The 21,894-nt window shown below is 34.5% G+C and overlaps 1 protein-coding gene across 2 annotated transcripts; it reads right to left on the bottom strand.

The window, feature by feature from the left end:
- Positions 1–122: 122 nt before the first annotated feature.
- On the bottom strand, positions 123–21,462 carry LOC145232224 (ectopic P granules protein 5 homolog). Of its 2 annotated transcripts, XM_080096772.1 has the most exons (53): positions 21,261–21,462; positions 20,395–20,479; positions 20,118–20,243; positions 19,249–19,382; positions 18,780–18,899; positions 18,569–18,709; positions 18,330–18,440; positions 18,030–18,267; positions 17,794–17,963; positions 17,380–17,514; positions 16,936–17,109; positions 16,494–16,647; positions 16,271–16,391; positions 15,919–16,029; positions 15,607–15,851; positions 14,894–15,045; positions 14,612–14,738; positions 14,352–14,503; positions 14,149–14,298; positions 12,396–12,516; positions 12,201–12,336; positions 11,998–12,138; positions 11,799–11,944; positions 11,581–11,737; positions 11,307–11,507; positions 11,101–11,247; positions 10,454–10,573; positions 10,217–10,348; positions 9,240–9,404; positions 9,075–9,177; positions 8,838–9,002; positions 8,542–8,652; positions 8,341–8,480; positions 7,131–7,274; positions 6,949–7,069; positions 6,662–6,889; positions 4,687–4,832; positions 4,466–4,614; positions 4,195–4,411; positions 3,913–4,131; positions 3,762–3,854; positions 3,179–3,356; positions 2,943–3,120; positions 2,625–2,869; positions 2,382–2,568; positions 2,113–2,297; positions 1,780–1,924; positions 1,519–1,607; positions 1,260–1,456; positions 1,094–1,188; positions 858–989; positions 456–553; positions 123–395 (listed from the first exon to the last, which is right to left on the bottom strand). In XM_080096772.1, the coding sequence occupies exons 1-53, from the start codon at positions 21,324–21,326 to the stop codon at positions 201–203; spliced, it is 7,938 nt and encodes a 2,645-aa protein (XP_079952898.1). In that variant the 5' UTR covers positions 21,327–21,462; the 3' UTR covers positions 123–200. The 2 variants fall into 2 exon arrangements, with proteins under 2 accessions (XP_079952898.1, XP_079952899.1); XM_080096773.1 differs by lacking the exons at positions 123–395; positions 456–553; positions 858–989; ... (1 more) ...; positions 1,260–1,456; positions 1,519–1,607 and having other exon boundaries at positions 1,859–1,924; positions 2,113–2,163.
- Positions 21,463–21,894: the final 432 nt, after the last annotated feature.

Here is a 21,894-nt window from a genome sequence, read left to right as displayed (position 1 = left end):
AAATTTCGTGTTTTGCCTCAGGCAATTATAATGCTTGCCTTTTTCAAGTGATGACCAGTAGTAGCACCTGTTTACTTTATTTGATGTTTCACTGTTATAAGCTTGCATTGAAATGCAATGAATCCCTGGCGACAATTTTATTTAAAACACTATAAACCATAAAATTGCACATGTTTTATTAGACAAAACACTAAAAATACTTATTGTGGAGCCAAATAACGCAAGAACAAATAATTGAAATAATGTTTTCTGGCAAAGATAAAAACGACTTTTCGATATTCCTCCAAATCACCTTGATTTTGATTCGTCAGAAAATCACAAACCTCATCAACAGTAGATGAAATTTGGCCATATTGTTTGTTTGTAGTAGACATGTTCCTTAAAGCTTCATAGGTCTAAAAGTGATCATATTTAAAAACAAACTAACTTTTGAAATTACATGATCATTGTTTTACCTTTTGAGCAACCTCCAAATAGTTTTCTGATGTTGGATAGACCCTTGCATGCCACTGGTGCAAAAATGTTGTCAAACATCTTGCCAACAATCGAAATTCTTAAATATTACAAAAAATATAATTATAATGACACAAGCCAATTTGGCACCAAATTCAAACAAACATAAACATTTTAAGATCTGCTCTTGTCTGCAGTTCATAAATGCACAATATACTGTTAGTTGTTTACTTGCCAAGTTGTGAGTTTTAAAACTAATAGTTGTTGGGAAATTGACTCTGTTTGTGTGACAATTAAAATTTTCTACACAAATTTTCGTCTCAACCTAGACTTTATTATTATTTTACAATACAATCATTGGTTAGTAAATCAAGAGGTGGTCATGAACCACAGAGTTATTCTACCTAGTGAAAATGGTGATTGCTTTCCAATTCCAATTGAACCAAGAAATCCACTTTTCACCTTGTCCAGTGAATAATGTTCTAATATTTGCAACAGCTTGGTGGCTTGGACTGCAACAGTGTCAACTGAAAATTCTGTTACAAAATAACAGCATATTAAACAAAAAATAGTACCGTGCAAAACTTATAACTCCATTTTTAAATGATACTTTGCGAGGCATATATATAAGTATTCTCACCTTTTGTAGTGTTCCTCACAGCATATTGCTGCATCAATGAACAAGCATAAAAAAACTGATCGATGAGAAACAACAATTTGCCTTCATTGGGACTACTGTATAACAAACATTAAGTGACAAATGTAATGTGCAAATTCTAAGAACAAAATTTGTGGAAAAAACTTACACTGCTGCACATTGTGGTAGCCATTCCAGAATCTTCGATGAATGTTCCAATAACTTGCTTGTAGATAAAGAGTTGACAACACCTTCTGTCAGTTGACTTACATTGCTATCATAAAAGTTAGGCATAACATCTGCATTTGTTGTGCATGGATAAAGTGTAAGCAAAGTTGAGTGGCTAATGCATTGTATTAAAATTTCCTGTAAACAAACAATTGTTAAAAGTAGGACTTAAACTCTCAAACAAATTTTCTGAAAGTTACCTCTTTGTGTGTGGAATTCTTAAAAAGCTCAAGTATATCCTTCCAGGAATCACAGAGCCAAGTAGAAGAGTTAGTGTCAAGGTTTTGAACTGCAAAAACACAAATGACCAGACCGACATGAGTTTACTTGTTTTTAAATGTGAAGTTTTAGGTTAATGTAATGCTATCCCTACTATGAAAAAAATATCAACAACAACTAAAATCAACATGATTTGTAACACAATAGTTTATATGTGACTACATATGACTCAGAAACACTACCTGCAATGCTGCTTATGTAACCTTCAATGCACAGTTCCATCAGTTGACATGAATACTCTGGAAACATGGCAATATTGCATGAAGCTCCCAAACAGGCAAGTAAGGTTTTCTTGCTTAGTGAGCGTGATCTGGAGTATGCACAGTCCTAAAAACATTGCAGTGTCTTACACAAAAAACTTTGTTTCTTTTTTGCTTACTGCGTTTGGCCATTTTTCTCCTTCTTACTTTTATTTGGTCAACAATGTTTTTCTTTTATGTCACTCCATCAAAAAACAAGATTTAATGCAAAACGTCTTTAGGTAGTTCCCAAAAATACTACAAAAGGTAATTTACCTGGCATTGAGCACAGTCATGGGTTGGTGTCTGGTTGCTCTTTTGCAAAAACTGTTTACAAAATGGAAGTCTTTTAATAACACTGATAAATCCAGTAAGAGTTGCAGTTTGAAAAACAGGTGGCAAAATATTGAGATAATCAAAAACAGTGAACACCAGTGATGTGAGGTTGTGTAAATCCAAATCTACAAAATCATACCAAATGAAAAAAAATCTAGCAGTTAAAACCACAAACAAAGAATATTGCACTGTTGTTTGTTGTCAATTACCATATGAAGCTGTCATTTCCACACTTTCCATGATAATTTCAATACACCTTGTCAATCTTTTGTTTAGTTCTGGTACAAAACCAAATTCCTCCGGTTTACTTTTCTGCAGCAATCTACCCACGCAGCGAATATACGATTGCTGCTTTAATAAATCTCCTGAATTTAAAGGTGACATCGAAAGTCCATCCTACAGAAAAAAACAGTTTACACTTTCAATGTCTGGACCCATATTTCATGACAAACCTTGATTCTTTCCTCACTGACAAGGGGCAGTCTGCAAATTATTTTAAGCCACCTGAAAACCTTGTAACGCATATCAATCTTTTTGGACTTAATGGGCTCGGAAAGAATAATACTGGTCCACTGATAGTGGTCAGAAACCAAATTTGCCAAATATTCAATTTGATCAGTTCCCATGATTTCAACTGGAAACTGTTCGATATTTTTGTAAACAGACTCCAGCTTTATAAACATGCTTTCATTTGAACCTGTGAATAAATGGGCAAATGGGCGAGTTTAAAGGATACAAGTTCAGTATTTTACTTTTGCTTAGAATATTACCCAACACTAGTAGGATGTGTACAAGCAATTCAAGCACATGACTAGCAATGGATTTTTCTCCAGCTGGATTCCCTGTTTGAGTTTGTTGATTGCACATATCAAACAATTTCATCCATGGTATTTTTGTCACAACCAAACAAAGAAAATCCTTGATGTCATTGGAAGAACAATCACATACCTGTTGGACAGAGATTTGTACTTCATCACAGATTACAATTTAAGCACTGTTTATGTACCTGAACCATTGATTCAACCAAGTCTAGGGATGGAATAAAAACATCCCATGGTAGATCATGTAGCATTGTATGATATGTAGTAAACACATAAGACTGTAAGTCAGACTTGCAGTTTAAAACAATCCATGTATAGTGAGACCATATACATTGTAGTTGTGATGAAACAATGTCAGAAGGCCTAAAAGTAAAAATCAATTACAAGTAGATATTAAATAAAAAAGAATAAATTCAACTTCACAATATATTATGCATAAAATATGAACAAGTTGCTGACACTTTTCTGCAAGTTGTTTATTGACTGCAAACTGTCTACTATATTGTTGACTATTCTGAGATAAGCTTGTGAGAAGTATAATGTTATATTTTAATTGTAAACATTTTTATGATTCTGGATTTCAAAATACCACAAAATTAAACCAACACAAGTTTTTTGTAGCCCAAAGACCTGGTATGTTACCAAACATATGTGACTACCAAAGGTAACACAGGCAGTAGACTGGAATGATAAAAAAATTGAAATTAAAATTTTGTGAGATATATCCTGAACACATTATCACTAAAAAATACATTTTAGGTATTTTACCCTTTGCAGAACTCTCTCATTACAGTACACAAAGAGTTGGCCATCCAATCAGCTAGTCCACTTTCGTTTGTATCCCATGGCCACGTTATTTCACTAAAATTGTCAACTGTTTAATATCATGCAAACAATATCATGCAAACAAATTTCTTACCCAGTTGATTCGCAAACATATGGGTCCAACCAAACTTGGTAAAGTGAAATCACTTCAACCAATGGACACCATTGGCTATCTCTTGGTAGATTTTGGTTGGAATACTGCTGTGATATTTTCCCCTCTTGTGCTAAAACAAGTAGTGTATGGCTCATACAACCAAACATTCTGGACAAAGGTGGGACATATTGGGACCACTTGGAGTACAAATTAGAAGACCTGAGACAAAATCAATTTTGTGTTTATATGTTTTTATTTTCAACTTTCTTTGGTCAATTTTACCTGCTTGGTGGTTTAGTTTCCAACGAAGATGGTTGAAAATACTTTTTAAACAGATTAAATAAGTCATGTAATGTTTTCCAGTTAAGGTTGGATGAATACATATAACTGCTCTTGTCATGATAAATTTTTTCATCATCAGTTGGATTTAGTTTCTTGTCAAATGAGGTTGACAGCACAATATCCCAGACCTCAGGTTTGACATGATGCGATCGACATGCTGCAAATAGGTCTATAAAATTTTGTGCCAATAAGCTTTTGCTCAATATATTACCTTCCAAAAGGTTCTCAACAGCTTGACACAAAGCTTCCGGAAATTGATACTTTAATACTGCTGTAAAATGGCTCAAATAAATTTCATGCATTGCAGAATGGGAAGGTCTGTGAGCAACAGCTTTGTACAGAACATCATCATCACCATGTCTGCATATTCAATATATCAGCAGTTTTGTATAATAAAATTGTTTTTATTACAGCTGCCTTTTAACACTTTACATTTCATGGTCTGCTTTCTGGCAAGCCTTGTCAAGTTGTTGCATTTTTACACTGCAGCTGATGAGACCCACAAACACATGTTGCAATAGTTCAAGTCTTTCAGAGGTTGATGGATGCATCTCATTTAACCATGATGATATGTCAAACTAAAAATATGAAAATATGATTTCCACATCAAAAATATATCATTAAAAATGAAATGAGGTATTTTTGATCAAGCTACAAAAAAAAATTGGACTGAAACAATGAAAAACAACAACATAAGTTGAACAATCACATATTAAGAACTAGAAGGGTGGCTTAGCACGTATTGTCCTTGCATATACACTATAACCTATTTTAAAACATTGATATATTTCCTATGCTTATTTTATATTGGGTCCCATACCATCTACTGTCTTTTATAACCTTAGTTGTTTCTGCAAGCAGAAACTCATGGGTCCCCACACATGCAAAGTTGTAGATAATGCATTTCAAGAGATAACCATGTGAACGTTTAGTGCTGTAAGGTAAAACACAGTGATCGGCACTGGGCTTAAATAATAATACTATGTAGAGTACAAACTAAACTAGAAGGGTGGCTTAGCACATATTGCCCTTGCATATACACAACTATAACCTATTTTACAACATTGATATATTTCCTATGCTTATTTTATATTGGGTCCCATACCATCCACTGTCTTTTATAACCTTAGTTGTTTCTGCAAGCAGAAACTCATGGGTCCCCACACATGCAAAGTTGTAAATAATGCATTTCAAGAGATAACCATGTAAAAGTTTAGTGTTGTAAGGTAAAACGCAGTGATCGGGACTGGGCTTAAATATTAATACTATGTAGAGTACAAACTATATAAATTTAGATTCACCCCAGGTATTGTTTGAAGTATATCCTATTTAACGTTCTTTTTCAAAGAAACGAAGGAGTAAGTAGTGGCATAATGGGGTAAAACAAAAAATGAATAGCAAATTCTACAAGCTGTCCAATTTTCATTCAATTCAAACATTGTGAAAAGGGTTACACATTTTAGAGATTAGTTGGTTAAGTTGTGGTGCTACAGGGCAAAACATAACATTTGAGGACTTAGTATGTTTAATAAACTTTGCAAATTTCATATAATTAGCATGTTTTTTGAAAAGTTCATTTATTTTAGGGGGCTAGTTAAGTAAATGTTGGGGCTACAAGGTAAAACACATCAATTGAAACCTACAAATAGCATAGTCCACATACTACCCAAATTTTATCCAATCCCGACACTGTTCAAAAAACTGACCCATTTTAGGGGGCTAGTAGGGTAACTAATGGGGCCCGACACACAAACTAAAAAAATATGAAACCTCAATGGCTCAATCATCAGTACTGCAAAATTTTAGCCAAATCCGCCAATGTTTAAAATGTCGACCACTAGAGGTGTTTTGAGCAACAACCGTTAATGTTTCTGACGACATAGGGCCGTCATAGGGCAACAACCCCCTAACTGCCATGGCACAAAAACGTTCACCAAGCAATCCACAAAGTCACAAACGAGTAACATACAACTGCTTGCCCTTGTAACACTATTGAGCAACAGAAATCTTTTGTTTGTGGTGTCCAGTAACATACATATACGTTTTACACTTTGGGGGCTTGTGGGGTAAATGTTAGGGCTACAGGCTTGAACACAACAATCGACAACTATAAACGGCATACTCTACAAGCTATCCAAATTTCAGCCAATTCTGACAATGTTTACAAACTCACCCATTTTAGGGGGCTAGCGGGGTAAATACTAGGGTTATTTGGACAAACAAAGTGGGATGCACATCTACATAACTTTATCTACCATCTGTATAAGTTTCAGCCACATCCATCAAACATTTGACAGAAAAACGAGTTGGACAAACTTTGGGAAGAAAAAACAAAAGAAAAAAACAACAAAAAAAACAAAAACAATTTGAGTAAAATCATTATGGGTCCCCTTCCCTGAAGTTTTACCTTTGTTAACAAAACAAACAAAACATCTCCATCTTCAGAAGTATTTGTAGACACAACTTTCATTACTCGTTGATACATTTTTAAATATTCATTAATTTGTGTTTGTTGGGGAACACTGCTTCTGGCACCTGGTGCAAAATGTGGGGAGAGCAAAGCTGAAGAGGCAGGATTGTTTAAAACCTCATCCAAGATATTTCCTGCATGTTCACTTGACTGTGATATAAAATGCTGAAACCAACACAATATACTGTTTTTTCGTCTCCATTTGCAGAAATAAGAAACGTTACCTGGCCCAAAAGCTCTACACATGTAGACAGAAGATGCCTTGTTGGGTGACAGGCTTTTCTTCCTTTTGAGTACATGTTTGCGAGGAGATAAAACAACTTTATTCCACTTTCTTGTACAGACCTGATCAAAATATTATAATGTGAAGTTTTGTTTAGGATTGTATGATTGCAGAAATAATTACTTTTTAACTTCATCAGTAAAATTGGGCTTATTAAAGTTAGCCTCCAGTGCATGGATAAGACTTTCAAGATGCAAAGCCGCGAAACATAAGTCATTACTTGTGTCCTCACAAAGAAACTTGTTTAGTGCTTCCTGGTATAAATTTCTGCAATAGAGATAAAAATATTTGCTCTTGCAATTTTCCATCTTAACAATTTTCACACTATTTAACCACACAATCTTTCCTAAAACGGAAAATTCAGTACTTATGCAGTTAAATTTACATGCTGTTTGCTCATCTTTCAGTCACAATAAAAACTGGAATGGTGGCTTTTCACATATTTGTTTATCTACACTGTATGCTGTTTATTAGTAATCCACATACACCATACTCACAACATACATACATTTGTTAGCTAAATTTTAATTGGGGCCATATCTTTACATCGCATTTAATATCATAATTGTTTCTGTAAGAAGATTTTTTTGTATACTTTAAGGCAGTGGTTCCCACCCTTTTTGTAGTCACGGACCCCTTTTACAAATTTTGTAGGTCCGCAGACCCCCAACAGAATGTACTGTAGTCTGGTTATGTTTTTCGTTTCCTGTTATTATATACTATTATACTTTCGCTTTTTGGGGCAGAATTTTAATCAACCTTCACAGTCCTTAAATCACAATAAAGTTCTCTACTGTAGCAGTAAATGCAATAAAAGAGAAATTCTCTGGTGTACAACACTTGAAACAAAGCACAATAAGTTCTATTGTTCAGGTGTGTTGTGATGTCACAATCGAGGTAACAATCGAGGTAACAATCGAGGTAACAATCACAAGTTTTCCCAAACCAAAGGTTTAAGTTTTCACTCATATGCAGGGCTGTAAAAACGGTTTAGAAACTTAAAAATATTGTACTATTGGTATGGTAATGGCACTAAAAATGCTTGCCTCCACGCATCCACGGACCCCTGAAACCATATCATGGACCCCTTGGGGGTCCGCGAACCCCAGGTTAGGAACCACTGCTTTAGGTGGAACAGTTTTGAATAACTAACATGTGTATCAATTTTAAAGTGCCCTTTTCAACAAAACAAGCGAAACAAACCAGCATTTGACTGAAGAAAGAAAGTAGGATAAAAACATAATGTTCCCTAACACTAATTTGTACACAGTTATCTAAAACCACTAGCATTTCAAACCTAATTGTTTTAAATTTTGTGCAAGACAATCTTAACCTGTTGGCTTTCAAATCTTGAGAGACAGATCCTCTGACAGACTTTTCCTTAAAGCGGAGTCGAATTTGTGCAGGACCTGAACATTTATGAGTGACAGCAAAACCAGACTGACATTCCACTTTTTGCCACAGTTCCGTATCCTGTCATAATTTTTTGTCAATTTGTTTAATTTGTAGTCACTCATTCAACATGCACACAAACCTTCATAAAGTATAAGTTTGGCAAAATGTTCAGATAGTCTGTGTCAATCTGTCCCAGGCGAGATTGCAGCTTCAGAACATCCTCAGCAAAACTCGAGATTATTTTGAGATCCTAAAGTTTGCATGGTTGTTTTACAATGCATGTGCTCAGAAAACAATATTTTGAAACAAATACAATAATTCCAAGGTTTGTACCCAAAACAAAATACTTACACCCAATTTTGTCTGTTGCTATCGTTGTGTAGATTTTCACGTCAATTAAAATTATAAGGCGTAAATATAAGTGAACTAACTCACCAGATCAATAACTTGCATCACTGTTTCATATCTCCATATTTGGGAAACATCACCAAGTGCAACTGGGGAACTTAACGATCCATAAGCAACCACATAAGGCAGTGGTTTTGTTGCTTCAAATTGATTAAGTAACTGTGTCATTTTTCGTAGGCTTTCATTTGTATCCTTGTTGAAATCATGCAAAACAACTATCTTTAAACCAATGATATATTCTAAAAAAATAATTTAAAAACTTACAAACTCAGTGTTATAATGTTTGGTGGTCATAACTTTTTTCTCTGTTTTCTTGTTTTCATTTGTTTCCATAATTGGTTTAAACAACAATAGATAGTTTTTAATGCTGTTGAAAAAAACAGTAGAATTAATAAAACAGCAAGTATTAAAAGAAAAAAATGTACAAACTCTGATAATATGACAAAGTCCTCAAACAAATTTGGCTGCTTTGTGCGAACAGATGCCAAGAGATCGGGGTTGTATTGTGGTGGAAGAGATGGGAGGTAGAGGTTTACTTCATGCAATTTTGGTTCCTCTAACCAAAGTTTCCAGGACTGATAGAGTTGAACACACCTACATTATTGCAAGTTTTCATTGTGATAATACTGATCTTTAAAATAATCAAATTAGCCTTTATGTTACCCATGGTATTTAGATCTAAACAACCAATGATGTAACAATGTGTCTGGGTTCTGTCGTCATGTTACAGGAGTCAACTGTAGTTTTGGTGCTATGATGTATTTTGTAAATGTGATTCATTTTATTGTGGAGGGCTTGTGTTTAGTTTTTAGTGTGCTGAAGGATTTTAACGCTTATTGGCATAGTTGGGGTCATTTGCATGTAGGGACAATGCTAAATAATAAGTTAGGGCAGAACTGAAGCACCACCTAAGTGTGTTTAGTGATTCACTGAAAAATGTCATATTACCTAAATATTATATCCAGCTCACAGATGTCAAGTTAAGTCAGGTTAATCTTACAAATAACTTGCAACATGAGGGTGAAAATGGATTGTGGCAAGGACATGCTACAACTTGGTGCGATTAGCTGATCTTGTTTAGCATATGCATTGCCCTTATCTGACTAGTTTGCGACAGCCACAAATTAGTTATATGTATGAATTGCAGACACTTCACTATTTACAAAACACAACTGTTCAATAGTTTTGTGACAAGAAATGGTTTTAACCCAGAAATTGTTATTCAGGCATGCTTTGAAATAAGTGGTCAAATAAATCATTATAACTTGGTGGGAGACATGATATTGTTTTTGCTGCAAAAATGTTCTGGATAATCGATGTCAATGACATACTTTGTACATCATACACAACCCGTACATCAACACTAGGTAGTGGACCAGTGTTTGTCGAACCTTGCCATTATTTACCTTTCATGATGAGGTTTCATACCCTTGTCATAAGTCCTGCTAGATATGATTCCAACATGGTATTCAGAAATACTTTGTAATTGTGATCTGAGTTTGTTAAATGTGGGCAGCATGCTGACAGCAGAGAAAAACCTGAATTATAAAAACTGGTTTGAACTAATAATTTTAAGGTATAAAGTTTTAAAAGAAATAAACTTCCCAGACTAAATCCTAATCACGTTTATTGCATATTATTACCTGTAACCAACACTGTTGGTGCCATCTGGTGGCAAACAAATAAATCGCAAGAAAAACCGCAGCCAGATAATTTGCAGCAGTGGGTGATTGTGTGGTGTATTTAAAGCCAACTCAGTCCATCTGAAAGACAATTTATCTTTCTATTAAATATATCAATTTTCTTCGTCTAGACCAGTGCTCTTCAACCTTTTTAGTGGCACGGAACCCTCAAGGTGTTTTGTCAAACTTTGCGGAACCCCCCATAAAATAATTTTAATGTAATACAAGTATCATAGAAAAAACATACATTTTTACTTAGCACACCCCAAGCGCAAAAGTTGACTTCAATTAAACGATTCACTGAAACGCATTGCCATGTTACTTGGATTGGTCGTTTCTACATTTATCTCGCAACTTAGCCAAAGTGTATCAAGACTGTGTTTATTATGTCACAATTGATCAATGTTGTAACCAAGGTTAACTAGATCGTACAGGCGAGCATTGCTGTTCACAACATAGACATTATGAATCATTCATGTTTGAATTGCTACACCAAAATGCTGTGAACCCCCGTGCAACTCTTAAAGTTCATGGAACCCATGTATGGGTTGTACGGAACCCTAGGGTTCCACGGAACCCCGGTTGAAGAGCACTGGTCTAGACATTACCTGTAAAGGCAGAGATTGGCTGATTGTGGTACATATGGAAGTTTTAGTTTATTTGCAACTTTTTTCAAACATGTGTCAATGCTGATTTTTCCATCAATTTGAAGCATTGATATCACAGCAGACCAAAACCCACTGTCATCCTCATATCTATAAAGTGAAAAAGTGTTCTAAATTTATTGCAATATTGTAATCAAAAATCAACATACCTTGTTTCTGCTTCCAAAGCAGCAAATCCAAAGTAAATGTTTTTTCCATGTTCAAATGAATTTACCAGACAAGGCATCATGTTGGAGTTGTTTCCTGATACCAAATTGAGCAAAGATGACATTACAGATGAATGGTTGGTGTTTTGAGTTTGAATGGGCCTGTGAAGCATCATTTCTACGAGCTGCTGGTATAACAAAGTTCTGCAACAAAATTGGTTTAAATTTGGCCATTGCATGTGAGTGGGCATCATCAGGAAATTCAACAAGTAGTTACCGAAATCCCAAATTGCATCGTTCATCAATGACAGATGCATGTTGAAATAGAAAATCTACTATTTTTGTGAGATGTTGATTTTTTTGCCAGTCAGTTAGTGTAAGAATCATTTCCAACCAATATAATGCCAAGAAAGACTGTTCATCATTATCTGTTCCTAGTTTTTGAAACAATTTGTTGATATAACAGTAAAACTGTGATCAAGAGATAGTACACACCACTAGTTAGATGAGAATGGATAACAGAAACAACAAATTCACTTGGTGCTATTTTTTTCTGGGACTCATGTAAAAATCGGTTGGCCATGTCTGAAAAAATTCCATAATCAGCAGAATGGATCAAACAAAGAAAAACTTCTTTAAACCTGAAACATATGCTAAGATTGAGACAAAGAAATTGTAATAATACAACTTTTACCTGTCGTTTTCAGCCAAGTTCATTTTGGCCTTGCAGAAAATAGGGACAACACAGAATAAGCATTTTGCAACCGCTCGCACATAACCAAGCTTGGCCAAAGAAAGAAGCAGTTCCATTCCCTCACTCAGAAACTTTTCCATGCTATAAGATGAATTTTGTCAACAAACTAACAACCACACAAAATGCTTTTGTTCTCCACATACTTGTGTCCTATGCTGGTCATCACAATAGCAAGGTAGTTTGCCATGGGATGAAAATCCTTAACTGCATCAAGGAGCGGAACAAATGGCACATGATTGTGTAAATCCATGATAATTGGTTCTTTGAATTTTGAACCACCTGGAAAAAGTTATTGTTGTTTTTACAACATTCTAAATTACACACATGTACAATCATACCTTGTTGCGTTCTGTACTGCTGGTGATGAAGTTTTAGTTGAAACAGAATTTCCCAACACCATTTTGTAAATTTGTGTTCAACAGATGGTGCAAGCCGGGCAACAGATGCAACTTTTGAAACCTGTTTAATAACAACTATTTTGTAAACATCTAAATCAAGTCGGCAAAAATTTTTATTGCACTTTATAAATAACTAGAAGAGTGGCTTTCTGATATACTTCCATTTTATATATTCTATACGATATTTACCAATTAACTATACACATCATTTGATCTACACATATGATTGTTTTTGTAAACAAAAACTGATGGGTCCCCACACGCGCGTTTGTGCGGATTTACAGTAAACAAATGTTGCGGTGATTTTTACATTGTTAAGGACAAATTTTTAGAAAGCATTAACCCAACAATAAAAAAAATGTTCGTATTCTTTTTGCACTATTATTGTCATGTAATTACAAAATTAAAAAAAACGTAACAAAGACTTTAATCTAATCTCTTGCTTTGACCCAGATATTCGGGTTTTGAACACAATTTTTTTTAGAAAGCTGTAACAGTTGTGTTACAGACACTTTAAATTAAAAAGCAATTTGCTACAAGTGTATACATAACAAATTGTTTTTCATTTAACTTTGTTTCGCAAAACGAGTACCATTGACCAGTAGTAACCTCTCAGGGTGCACACACCAAACGACCGTTTGACCTTTTGACACCGTTTTCAATAGCACGCCGTCATTCGTGTTCAACAATACGGTTAAGCCTAATTTATACATGCCTTGAGTATTGACTCCTAAATTGATTGTCAAAAAAACGCTACGTTATGAAGAAAGTTCTGAGCTGTGTTTGTAATACCGACTAGTTGACCTTAAGTAACCCGTGATCATGCGGCAGCCAACCTGACAACGAGGATTTAAAAAAACATTTATTTGGCAAAACTCAAGTTAATTTTTTCATCTTAACTTTTATTAACAAAGTTTTTCTTGACATATACAAAACCGAAGCACGGTTATTAGGTTTAAATCACGTCATAGGTGTAAAACCTTCGCCAAAACCGAAAATGTGAGTGACCACTTAATAAAACGACATAGCATTGCTGTGCAAAACAGCTGATTTCTAATCACTGAAACGACGTCTCGTAAACCATCTGTCCGACGTCAAGCTGAGCCCTCCCGCTATCGTAAACCAGTGAGTTACTCTCTTGGTACTTCTGCCTACAGTGCCTTTCTTGACCAAACGAGCGTTAGACACATTTATGTTTCGGGGGCCTGTGGGTGAACCTCTGGGTCATACGGGGTCAAAATTCACATGGACCATCTTTAGACCAATATCTGTAATGTGTGTAAATTTGAAAAAGTGTGAACCATTCTTTCTTGACCAAAACGTGGGAACAATAGCCGCGCTAAAAATTTCACGTTTTGGGGGGCTGTGGGTGAACCGCGGGATCAAACGGGGTCAAAATTTACATGGACCATCTTTAGACCAATATCTTAAATGTATGTAAATTTGAAAAAGTTTGAACCATTCTTTCTTGACCAAAACGTGGGAACAAATCTGCGTTAGAAAGAAAAAAAGAAAAAAGAAAAAAGAAAAAAGAAAAAAAGAAAAAAAAAATATAGACAAAAACAATATGTGTCCCCTTCAGGGAAGGGGACCCATAATTATTTAACAGATTACATACAGAACAGAAACACATGTTAAAAAACTTCACCGGAAAGGAAAGATTTAAAATTTGTTCCAATGCAAACAGTATAACCTGGTCAAAACTCTTCATCATTAGGTTTGCCTGTTGTTTATCCTGTAGTAAATGGACATGAGCTTCAACTACCAACAATGCAATATGACAATGTGTTCTATTTGAAAGAAAATATCCGCTTCCATCAGCATCCATATCAAAATTAAGGCCCTTTGAAAAGATACATGTCAATTCTTTTACTTAAAAAAATACAAACTACCCACCTTAATAAAATATTGGGCAAATCGAGATTCTAATGAATCTGGTGAAAAGTTTGTTAAAAAACTTCTTAGTACTTCCAGATCCTCAGTCAATGGCTTCCAATGCAAAAAGGACACATCATTCATCGAGTATATTGCCATTGTTTGTAGTTCATCTAATTACAATTTTTAAACATTTAGACATTTAAAACAGAAGTTTTGCGAAAATGTTTTATTTGTCATGGCTCATTAAAATCTATACATACAGATTATATAAAACATACTAATATGTTGATTGATGAAATGTAGAAGGGTGGAAATTGTAAACGGGTGGTGGAATGTTATCGATGAAAGAAGTTCACGTCCAGTTTTGCAACATATATCCTTAGTAGATTTGTAGACAAATGAGATCTAAACAAACAAATACGTGGATTATGTGGTAATGTATATACAGGCTTCAAATTTAAGCCAATTTATATCATTAACCTGACCTGGTTTAACCATCTCCTGAGTTAAAAGTTATGATCAAAATAATGGTGTTAACTTTAGAATGTCTCAACTTGTACCTTGTAAATGTCAATTACAATGTTATTTATTAAGTGCTGTTCATCAGATGGTCTTGTTTGTGCCAAATTTGCAAAAGCAGTGAGAAGATAAACAATTTCATTGGCAGGCATTGCTGACAGCTGGTCTTCAAATGCCAGTTTTGTGTCTGAATCTTTAAACAAAAAACAAATATTCTCATTAAAACATTTTCTATGTATTGTATCTCACTTTTATGAATACTAGAATGATTCAATTTTTGACGGTGTGTTTGGTAGCAAGCATAGAAAAAATCATCATATTACATATTACCCAAATTATAGTCTTTGTGCATAACAGAGGCCGTTTGAACATATATTTGGGCTGTGAGTGTAATCACTGGGCTAAAATTTGTATTATCAGAGAAGCAACACCTAAAAACAACTTACAGGATGATATTGCTGGCTGAAACACTCTGCAGTCCTAAAGCCAAATCTTTGGAAGTAAAAGGGTGAAAAATAAAGAAATGTTTTAAAATACTTTGCAACACACCAACCAACCCAGTATGAAAGTCCTATGTCCTGTGATTAAGTAACTACAGCCATTTAAAAAAATAACATTTTTAGATCCCTGGGTCAAACTTACGATCATCTGGAGATGACTATCATATGTGCAAGTTTATTCAAGTATGAAGAATGCTTCAATGAAAAAAAGAAAACAAAATAGTTAAAAACATTATGCATTCCGCAATTAGTACCCTGAACAAAGTCAATCCACTCCTGTTGGGAATAGTCAGTACGAACAAGTTTTTCCACTTCTTCCCTGGCACTTGCTGGAACATTCATCAGGACATACAAGGTTTCAATAGCTCTTAAGGACATGGAACCAAATGGCAAATCAGCAATAAACTGGTATATTCCAAGACGGGCAACAGAAAGTAGTTTGGAGATGCAACGCTTGCAAAACTCATCAAATTCGAGTTGTAACCGTTCCAACGAATACCTAAAAAAAGACAACTAGCATTGAGCAAAAATAGTTTTTAATGAAAAACAAATTCATCCTTTCTTACATTTGGGTGCTTCTTTGGTCCGTGTTATATTTGTATTGTTCCAAATGTTCAGACATTAACAAAACAACGTTTCGCATTGCTTGGGCCACTCTTCGAACAAGCTGTTTATATCTTTAAGTAAAAAAGCTGTTAAATGGACAGTTGAAAGTTATGTGTGTACTGGCAATGTTCCGAAGAAAACTTTACACCTTATTTAAAGTTGACTTGATAAACACTTTTTAATGTCCTGAACCTCAAACCCTTTGCAAAGCCCTCAATTACTTTTGATTTATATTTATGTTATGCATGTTTGCAAAAATAAAACAAATAGAATGTAAGCAGGCCAAAACCGGTATTTTATAGCTAAACCTACTTTGGCCTTCCAAGTGTTTGCAAACCAGCTCCCAAAATGTCACAAAGTTGGTCACTAACCACCAATGTTGCCATTATGTCATCACTCTCCATTTTTTCTTCAGAATATTCATAAGTGTCATCTACAGGGGAAAATAAAAATTGTCTAAGACGCAATCTTTTCATTAGAAAGGAACATAATTTATATTTAGAAGTTAATAATTTGCAAAGTCATTAAAACTCACCTGTTGACAAAGACAAACCAAGTATATGTGCAAGGAGGTGCCTGAATGGTACTTGTTGAAAAAGAGTAATAAGATCATTTTCAACGGGCATGATATTAATCATTTCTTGTGTGAAATCACATGAAGATTCGATTTCATCTCCATCTTCATCAATCTGTTACTCAAAAGAATTACTCTTATTTGTTTATGCTTGTTGTGTAAATAAATTTCAATTCTTATTAAAGCTTGTTTTGACTACCCAACATGCTCAACATATTACTTTCTGCGTATCATTTTAACAAACTTTGCACCAACCTGCACATTGGATTTTTAATGTAAATATTAAATTTACTTTTTAAAAATATTAAATTAATCTATTTTGATTTAAAAAAATAAGCTGTGGCATTCGTTAAAAATAGCAACCAAGTCTGTATATCAATATTTCCAGTAAAACATCAATTACCAGTGCCCATTCACTTTTTTGCTGATGTGGTAAATGGCTATTAGAATTCGTTTCCAAAAACTCAGACAAAAACTCCTCTCTTCCCTGGGGAGGATGCAGGATGAGATGAAGAAGATACATTGAATGATCAATTGATGTTTTGTCCTTACTTGTCAATGGCAATGGCCCTGAAATCTAAATTCAAAAAAGCAAACTAGCCAATACTACAAAGATTTAATCAGCAAAATTTTTTAATGGAAAGTTATGTTTTGTAAAATGAGATTGTTGCTTTTTTGCAGCTACAGCTGTAAGAGTAATGTAACAATTATAACTTTGCTATGATTATTGGTAATCTAAACATAGTAACTATAGCTTGACATTTCACACTTAAACCAAGGTAAAACTTTCATTTAAAATCTGAATTAACAATATTCTTAAAGTTTGCACAAACAGTCCAAAGCCTACTTGTACAAGTCCATTAATCCAGGTGTGTACTCCTGGTGGACACCGAATAACATGATTGAGCACAAAAAGTTCTTCACGAAAATGTCGCCCAGACTCAGTTTCACATTCCATTGACTGTATTATATTTAGTATAACCTGTAATATAATAAAACACAAATATTAACATTTTGTTTGAAAATCAAATTAAATAGCTTGACACCTTAGCAGTAAGAACAAAATACTCAACAATAAATGAAGTATAACTACTAGCAATGTTCTTAAAATATCAATGGAATATCATGACATTTTTTTTTTTTTTTCATTTTTTTACTCCTACTAAGTCTTTTGACCACAAACACTTTTATGTCATAAGGACACTATCAAAGTGATTCCTCTGTTATACATTACTTGTCAAAATAAATTCCCAAAACATACCAATGAAAGCCATCGATCAACATCTTTCCAAAATCTATCAATACTTTCATCAAAACTTTTACAATGTCGCTTGTGTAAAAAAAGAGTATTGCAAATTTGTTTTAACTCAGCTAGTGACTCGTCTATAAGTTGCAGTAAAATCGATAACTGTGAAGTTGGTCCTGCAGTTTCTGAGAAATAGTTAAATGTAGTCAGAAAAGTTTTCTTTGTAGAAAACCAATTTGTGTATTACATACCAGTGTTTATTCTCAAATTGTTTCGATGATATTTGTATTTTTCAGTAACATCAAACAGAAACTGTTCACATCGCAGCCGACAAACTGTGGAAACATATGAGCAGGTGAGAACATTGTCACTTGCTAATCGCCTCCCTTCTCTTAATGCCGATGTAAGTTTGGAACACTCTTCTTGGTCAAATGAACATGTTTTGTAAGTATGGGTGGAAGTCACTCTTCTTTGGTCTTGACAATAAGCCTACAAATATCAAGTTCATAAACAAAATTAATCAGTAAGATGGAGATTGTAAAAAATCTTACCTCAGCAGAAATTGTACCCTGCTTCTCACTAAACACCAACTTGAATGAGTCATTAATATTTTCTTTTTGTTCCTCAAACCCCTTTCTTGATTTTATCAGCTTCAGACGAGCCTTGTAATAAAATGTAACATAAAACAAAATATTTTAAATTCCAAAAAATTTATAATCGAAATCTAAACAGTCAAATTTACTTGAAACCACAAAATACCATAATTATTCTATTAGACCAGTCTGCTCACCTGATAGTAATTCTGCAATAGAGTTTGGAAATATGAATGAGGAACAGTTGCATCAGCTAAAAACTGATTAGTATGCATCAAATTTTGATCCAAAAGAGGGTTTTGATAAAATGAAGATCTTTGATGTGGTGTAAATGGTTTCTGAGCCAAGTACATTATCACAGTTGTCATTTCTTCACAATATATACTTAAGTTTTAGAACTGTACCAACCATTGCATCATTTGGCTTAGTTGTAGTCCTTTCAAGGGACGGATAGAGTAATTCTGTTGGTTGTTCGCTTGCTGATAAGTCCCAATCATCTTCTTGTATTGGCAATAATACTGTGTTAATCTGAAATTAATTGGTTCATAAACAATTATTAAAATTGTTTACAAAAACAACTGCATAAACTGGGTAACCTTTGGGTCATGTTATGTAAATTGAGACCATACTGTAAGCTTCACATAATACAGAGGATTTTTAGAAAGTTGTAGAACACTGCAAGTAGGGAAATACCCAAGTTATAAAAATGCCCCCTGCCCTCTTTTTAACTTCCTAGATATGCACCAGAATATAATTGTATTATCACATTTTTATAGTAATGTCAAATGTTGAACTGATTGAGTCTGGTTTAAATGTTAAAGAACATTTCTTACAAACCTAAAATGATCAAAAGCAAGAAACCAAAAAAATAATGTACCGACAAATGTGTTTCAGTTTCATTTTCTTCTGGTGGTGCATATGGAATACAATTCTCATCAGTACCACACTGTGGTTCAAATGAGTTATATACGGAAAACTCTGTGCTATTGTCATCAATATTTCCAAACTCGCCTGGAAAAAATTGATTTGTTATGGAATAGTATTTGTATCACTTTTCCAACAAACTGAACAACTAGTGTACTACTAAACAACTAGTGCACTGCACTACTCCCTGCCTGGATGGAAATTCCGTAAACTTGATTTGCAGTTAGTAACTACTACATCAGGTGTGTCCCCCTAGTGGGGAATGAATGGTTTGCCTGGGGTTGCAACACAATCTGGCTGTAATGTTTTAAATTAAAAAGCACCAAACTAATGCATTGTAATGATGCCGGTACTGATTCTAAACCTATTTTTGGAAATTAAATTGAATAAATACATCATTACCCTGAGATGGGTATGCAGTTGTGCTAAAGTTAGCTCTAAAAATTGAATTGTTTACAGTTTTGTCAGATTGGAGATCGCGACAACTTTAAATCAATCTATCAACCACTTCCGGGCAAGATATGTGCATTTTACAAGAATGCAGACAACCTACTTTTTCGCAACTTATCAGTGTTAAAGCAGCTTTTCCCACTTGCAACTGTCCAATGCTTTGAACAAACTTTACTGTAAAGTCAACCTATGATGTATATTGTGCCAAAACAAGAATTTAACACCTGATTTTATTGATGTTCAAGTAAATAGCACTTTTTCATAAATATTTGTACAGAGGCGTCAGTTTAAATAACCTATGTCATGGGGAGTGCAACCCCAAAAAGGTTAAGATCCCCAGTACTGTACTAATATTCGAAAAACTTCACCTACCAGATAATGTACAATACTGTGACTGCTCAAGTTCGGTTTGAGGTACATCAGGTAATGTTTGGACATTAACTACATCCGCAGAATGTTCATGAAAATGTTCAGGAATCAAACTCGCAGATTCAGCATCTAAAAAACCCAACTTATGATTAATCCTATCAAAATTATATGACATTTGTACAAAGTATCACTACACATGGAAAAAAGTGTTTTTATGCTTGATTCTTAATACATATGTTTAACTGCATAAAAAGAACAAGAAAACAAAAAGCTTAAGCACCATCAATCCCTTCATTTAGGCATCCAATGTCTTCATTGTTTTCAAGATTTTTATTTTCTATTGTTTTCTCTTCCGCAACAGCCAGCTGCAAAATCAAGGGTAAATATCTATGCATGGAAAACAACCATAAACTAGAAAAAACAACCATAAACTGAAAACAACCATAAACTTTTGCGGAACCCCACAAAGAAAAATCTTAATAAGCATGTAATATAATAGGCTCCATTAACATAAGATGCTCGGTGCTCGACCAAACAAAGAATTTGCCATCTTGGCATCCGTAACGCCTGGTGTTACTCAGGAAATAGGAATAGCAGATGATCTTGGATTTGTTATTCAACAACTTCAATATTTGGCACCCCCGAAATGTTCTGTTGCCTACAATATGTTTTTAGTCAACATACCCCAAGCACATAATATAAGTTGACTTCAATAAAACGATTCACTGAAACGATTTGCCATGTTACTTGGATTGGTGGTTTGTCGTTTCTGTATTTGTCTCACACTTCGGCCACAGAATAGCAAAGCTTGGTTTATTACATCACAATTGATCAATGGGTTAACTAGATTTGGTAAACTAAACAAGGTTAACTAGATTGTACAGGCGAGCGTTGCTGTTCGCCACAATGATATTATGAATCATTTTTGAATTGGTACAAGAAAGCTCGGGGAACCCCTGTGGAACCCTTAAAGTTCATGGAACCCCTGAGAGAGTTGTACGGAACCCTAGGGTCCCCGGTTGAAGAGCCCTGAACTAGAACATGCCAACACATGTTTGAAACATGACTGGGCAATTTTCTTGCACAAGGAATTATAATCGTGCAACACTTAGACATCATGCAAAAATTATAAATATTGCTACAAACTTTTTTGTTTAATGTAGTCTTGACCAACTTGTTCCTGTTTTTTCTTGGCTTTACTGGGGCCTCCATTGTCTAGTCACCAAGTTGGACTATTAAATTTGTTGAGGAGAATCTTTTTAAACAACAAGTGTGGACTGTTGATGTTTACACCAGTAGAGTTGCAATGTGCAGCACCATACCTATAATAACACAAAAAGAGGTTCAAATTTTGTTTGAGCTGAACATTTTGCCGACAAGCTCTTAAACAATAAGATAAATAATGCTCCCCAGAATTACACCTCGTAAAGTCAGAAAATTATTTAAACATGGTTGTATAACATATGCTTCTATATTGCACAAATCCAAACTAAACTTGACATACTGGTACGGGACTACGAGTACCAACATTTTTTTGTGCATCACAACTATACAATACTGTAATTGCATTAGTGGCAACAAAATATTGATATTAATGAACTAACAATCTAATCTAAACGTAAAGGTAAAGTAAGTTACAAAGAGTTGCTGGTAACGTAAACGTAGCTGGACGCTGGTGTAAGAACTGGTATATTGTAAACATCACTTGTTATGGCACGTGATTATGACCGACCTATGACGTAATAGGGTCAGCATCAGCCGGCCAGCCGTAACGTGAAAC

This window comes from Phallusia mammillata, chromosome 6 (assembly GCF_965637545.1).
Source record: "Phallusia mammillata chromosome 6, kaPhaMamm4.hap1.1, whole genome shotgun sequence".
In the NCBI taxonomy this organism is placed as follows: Eukaryota; Metazoa; Chordata; class Ascidiacea; order Phlebobranchia; family Ascidiidae; genus Phallusia; species Phallusia mammillata.
Note: the sequence above shows the minus strand (reverse complement) of the source record. Positions and strands in the feature narration are given on the sequence as shown.

Coding starts and splice junctions, on each gene's coding strand:
- LOC145232224 (XM_080096772.1), bottom strand. CDS start 21,326: ATGGAGGCCCCAGTAAAGCCAAGAAAAAACAGGAACAAGTTGGTCAAG. Junction 17,110..17,379: donor GGATTAATGGACTTGTACAA/GTAGGCTTTGGA, acceptor TTTTGAATTTAG/ATTTCAGGGCCATTGCCATT. Junction 9,178..9,239: donor GACTTTGTCATATTATCAGA/GTTTGTACATTT, acceptor TTTTTTCAACAG/CATTAAAAACTATCTATTGT.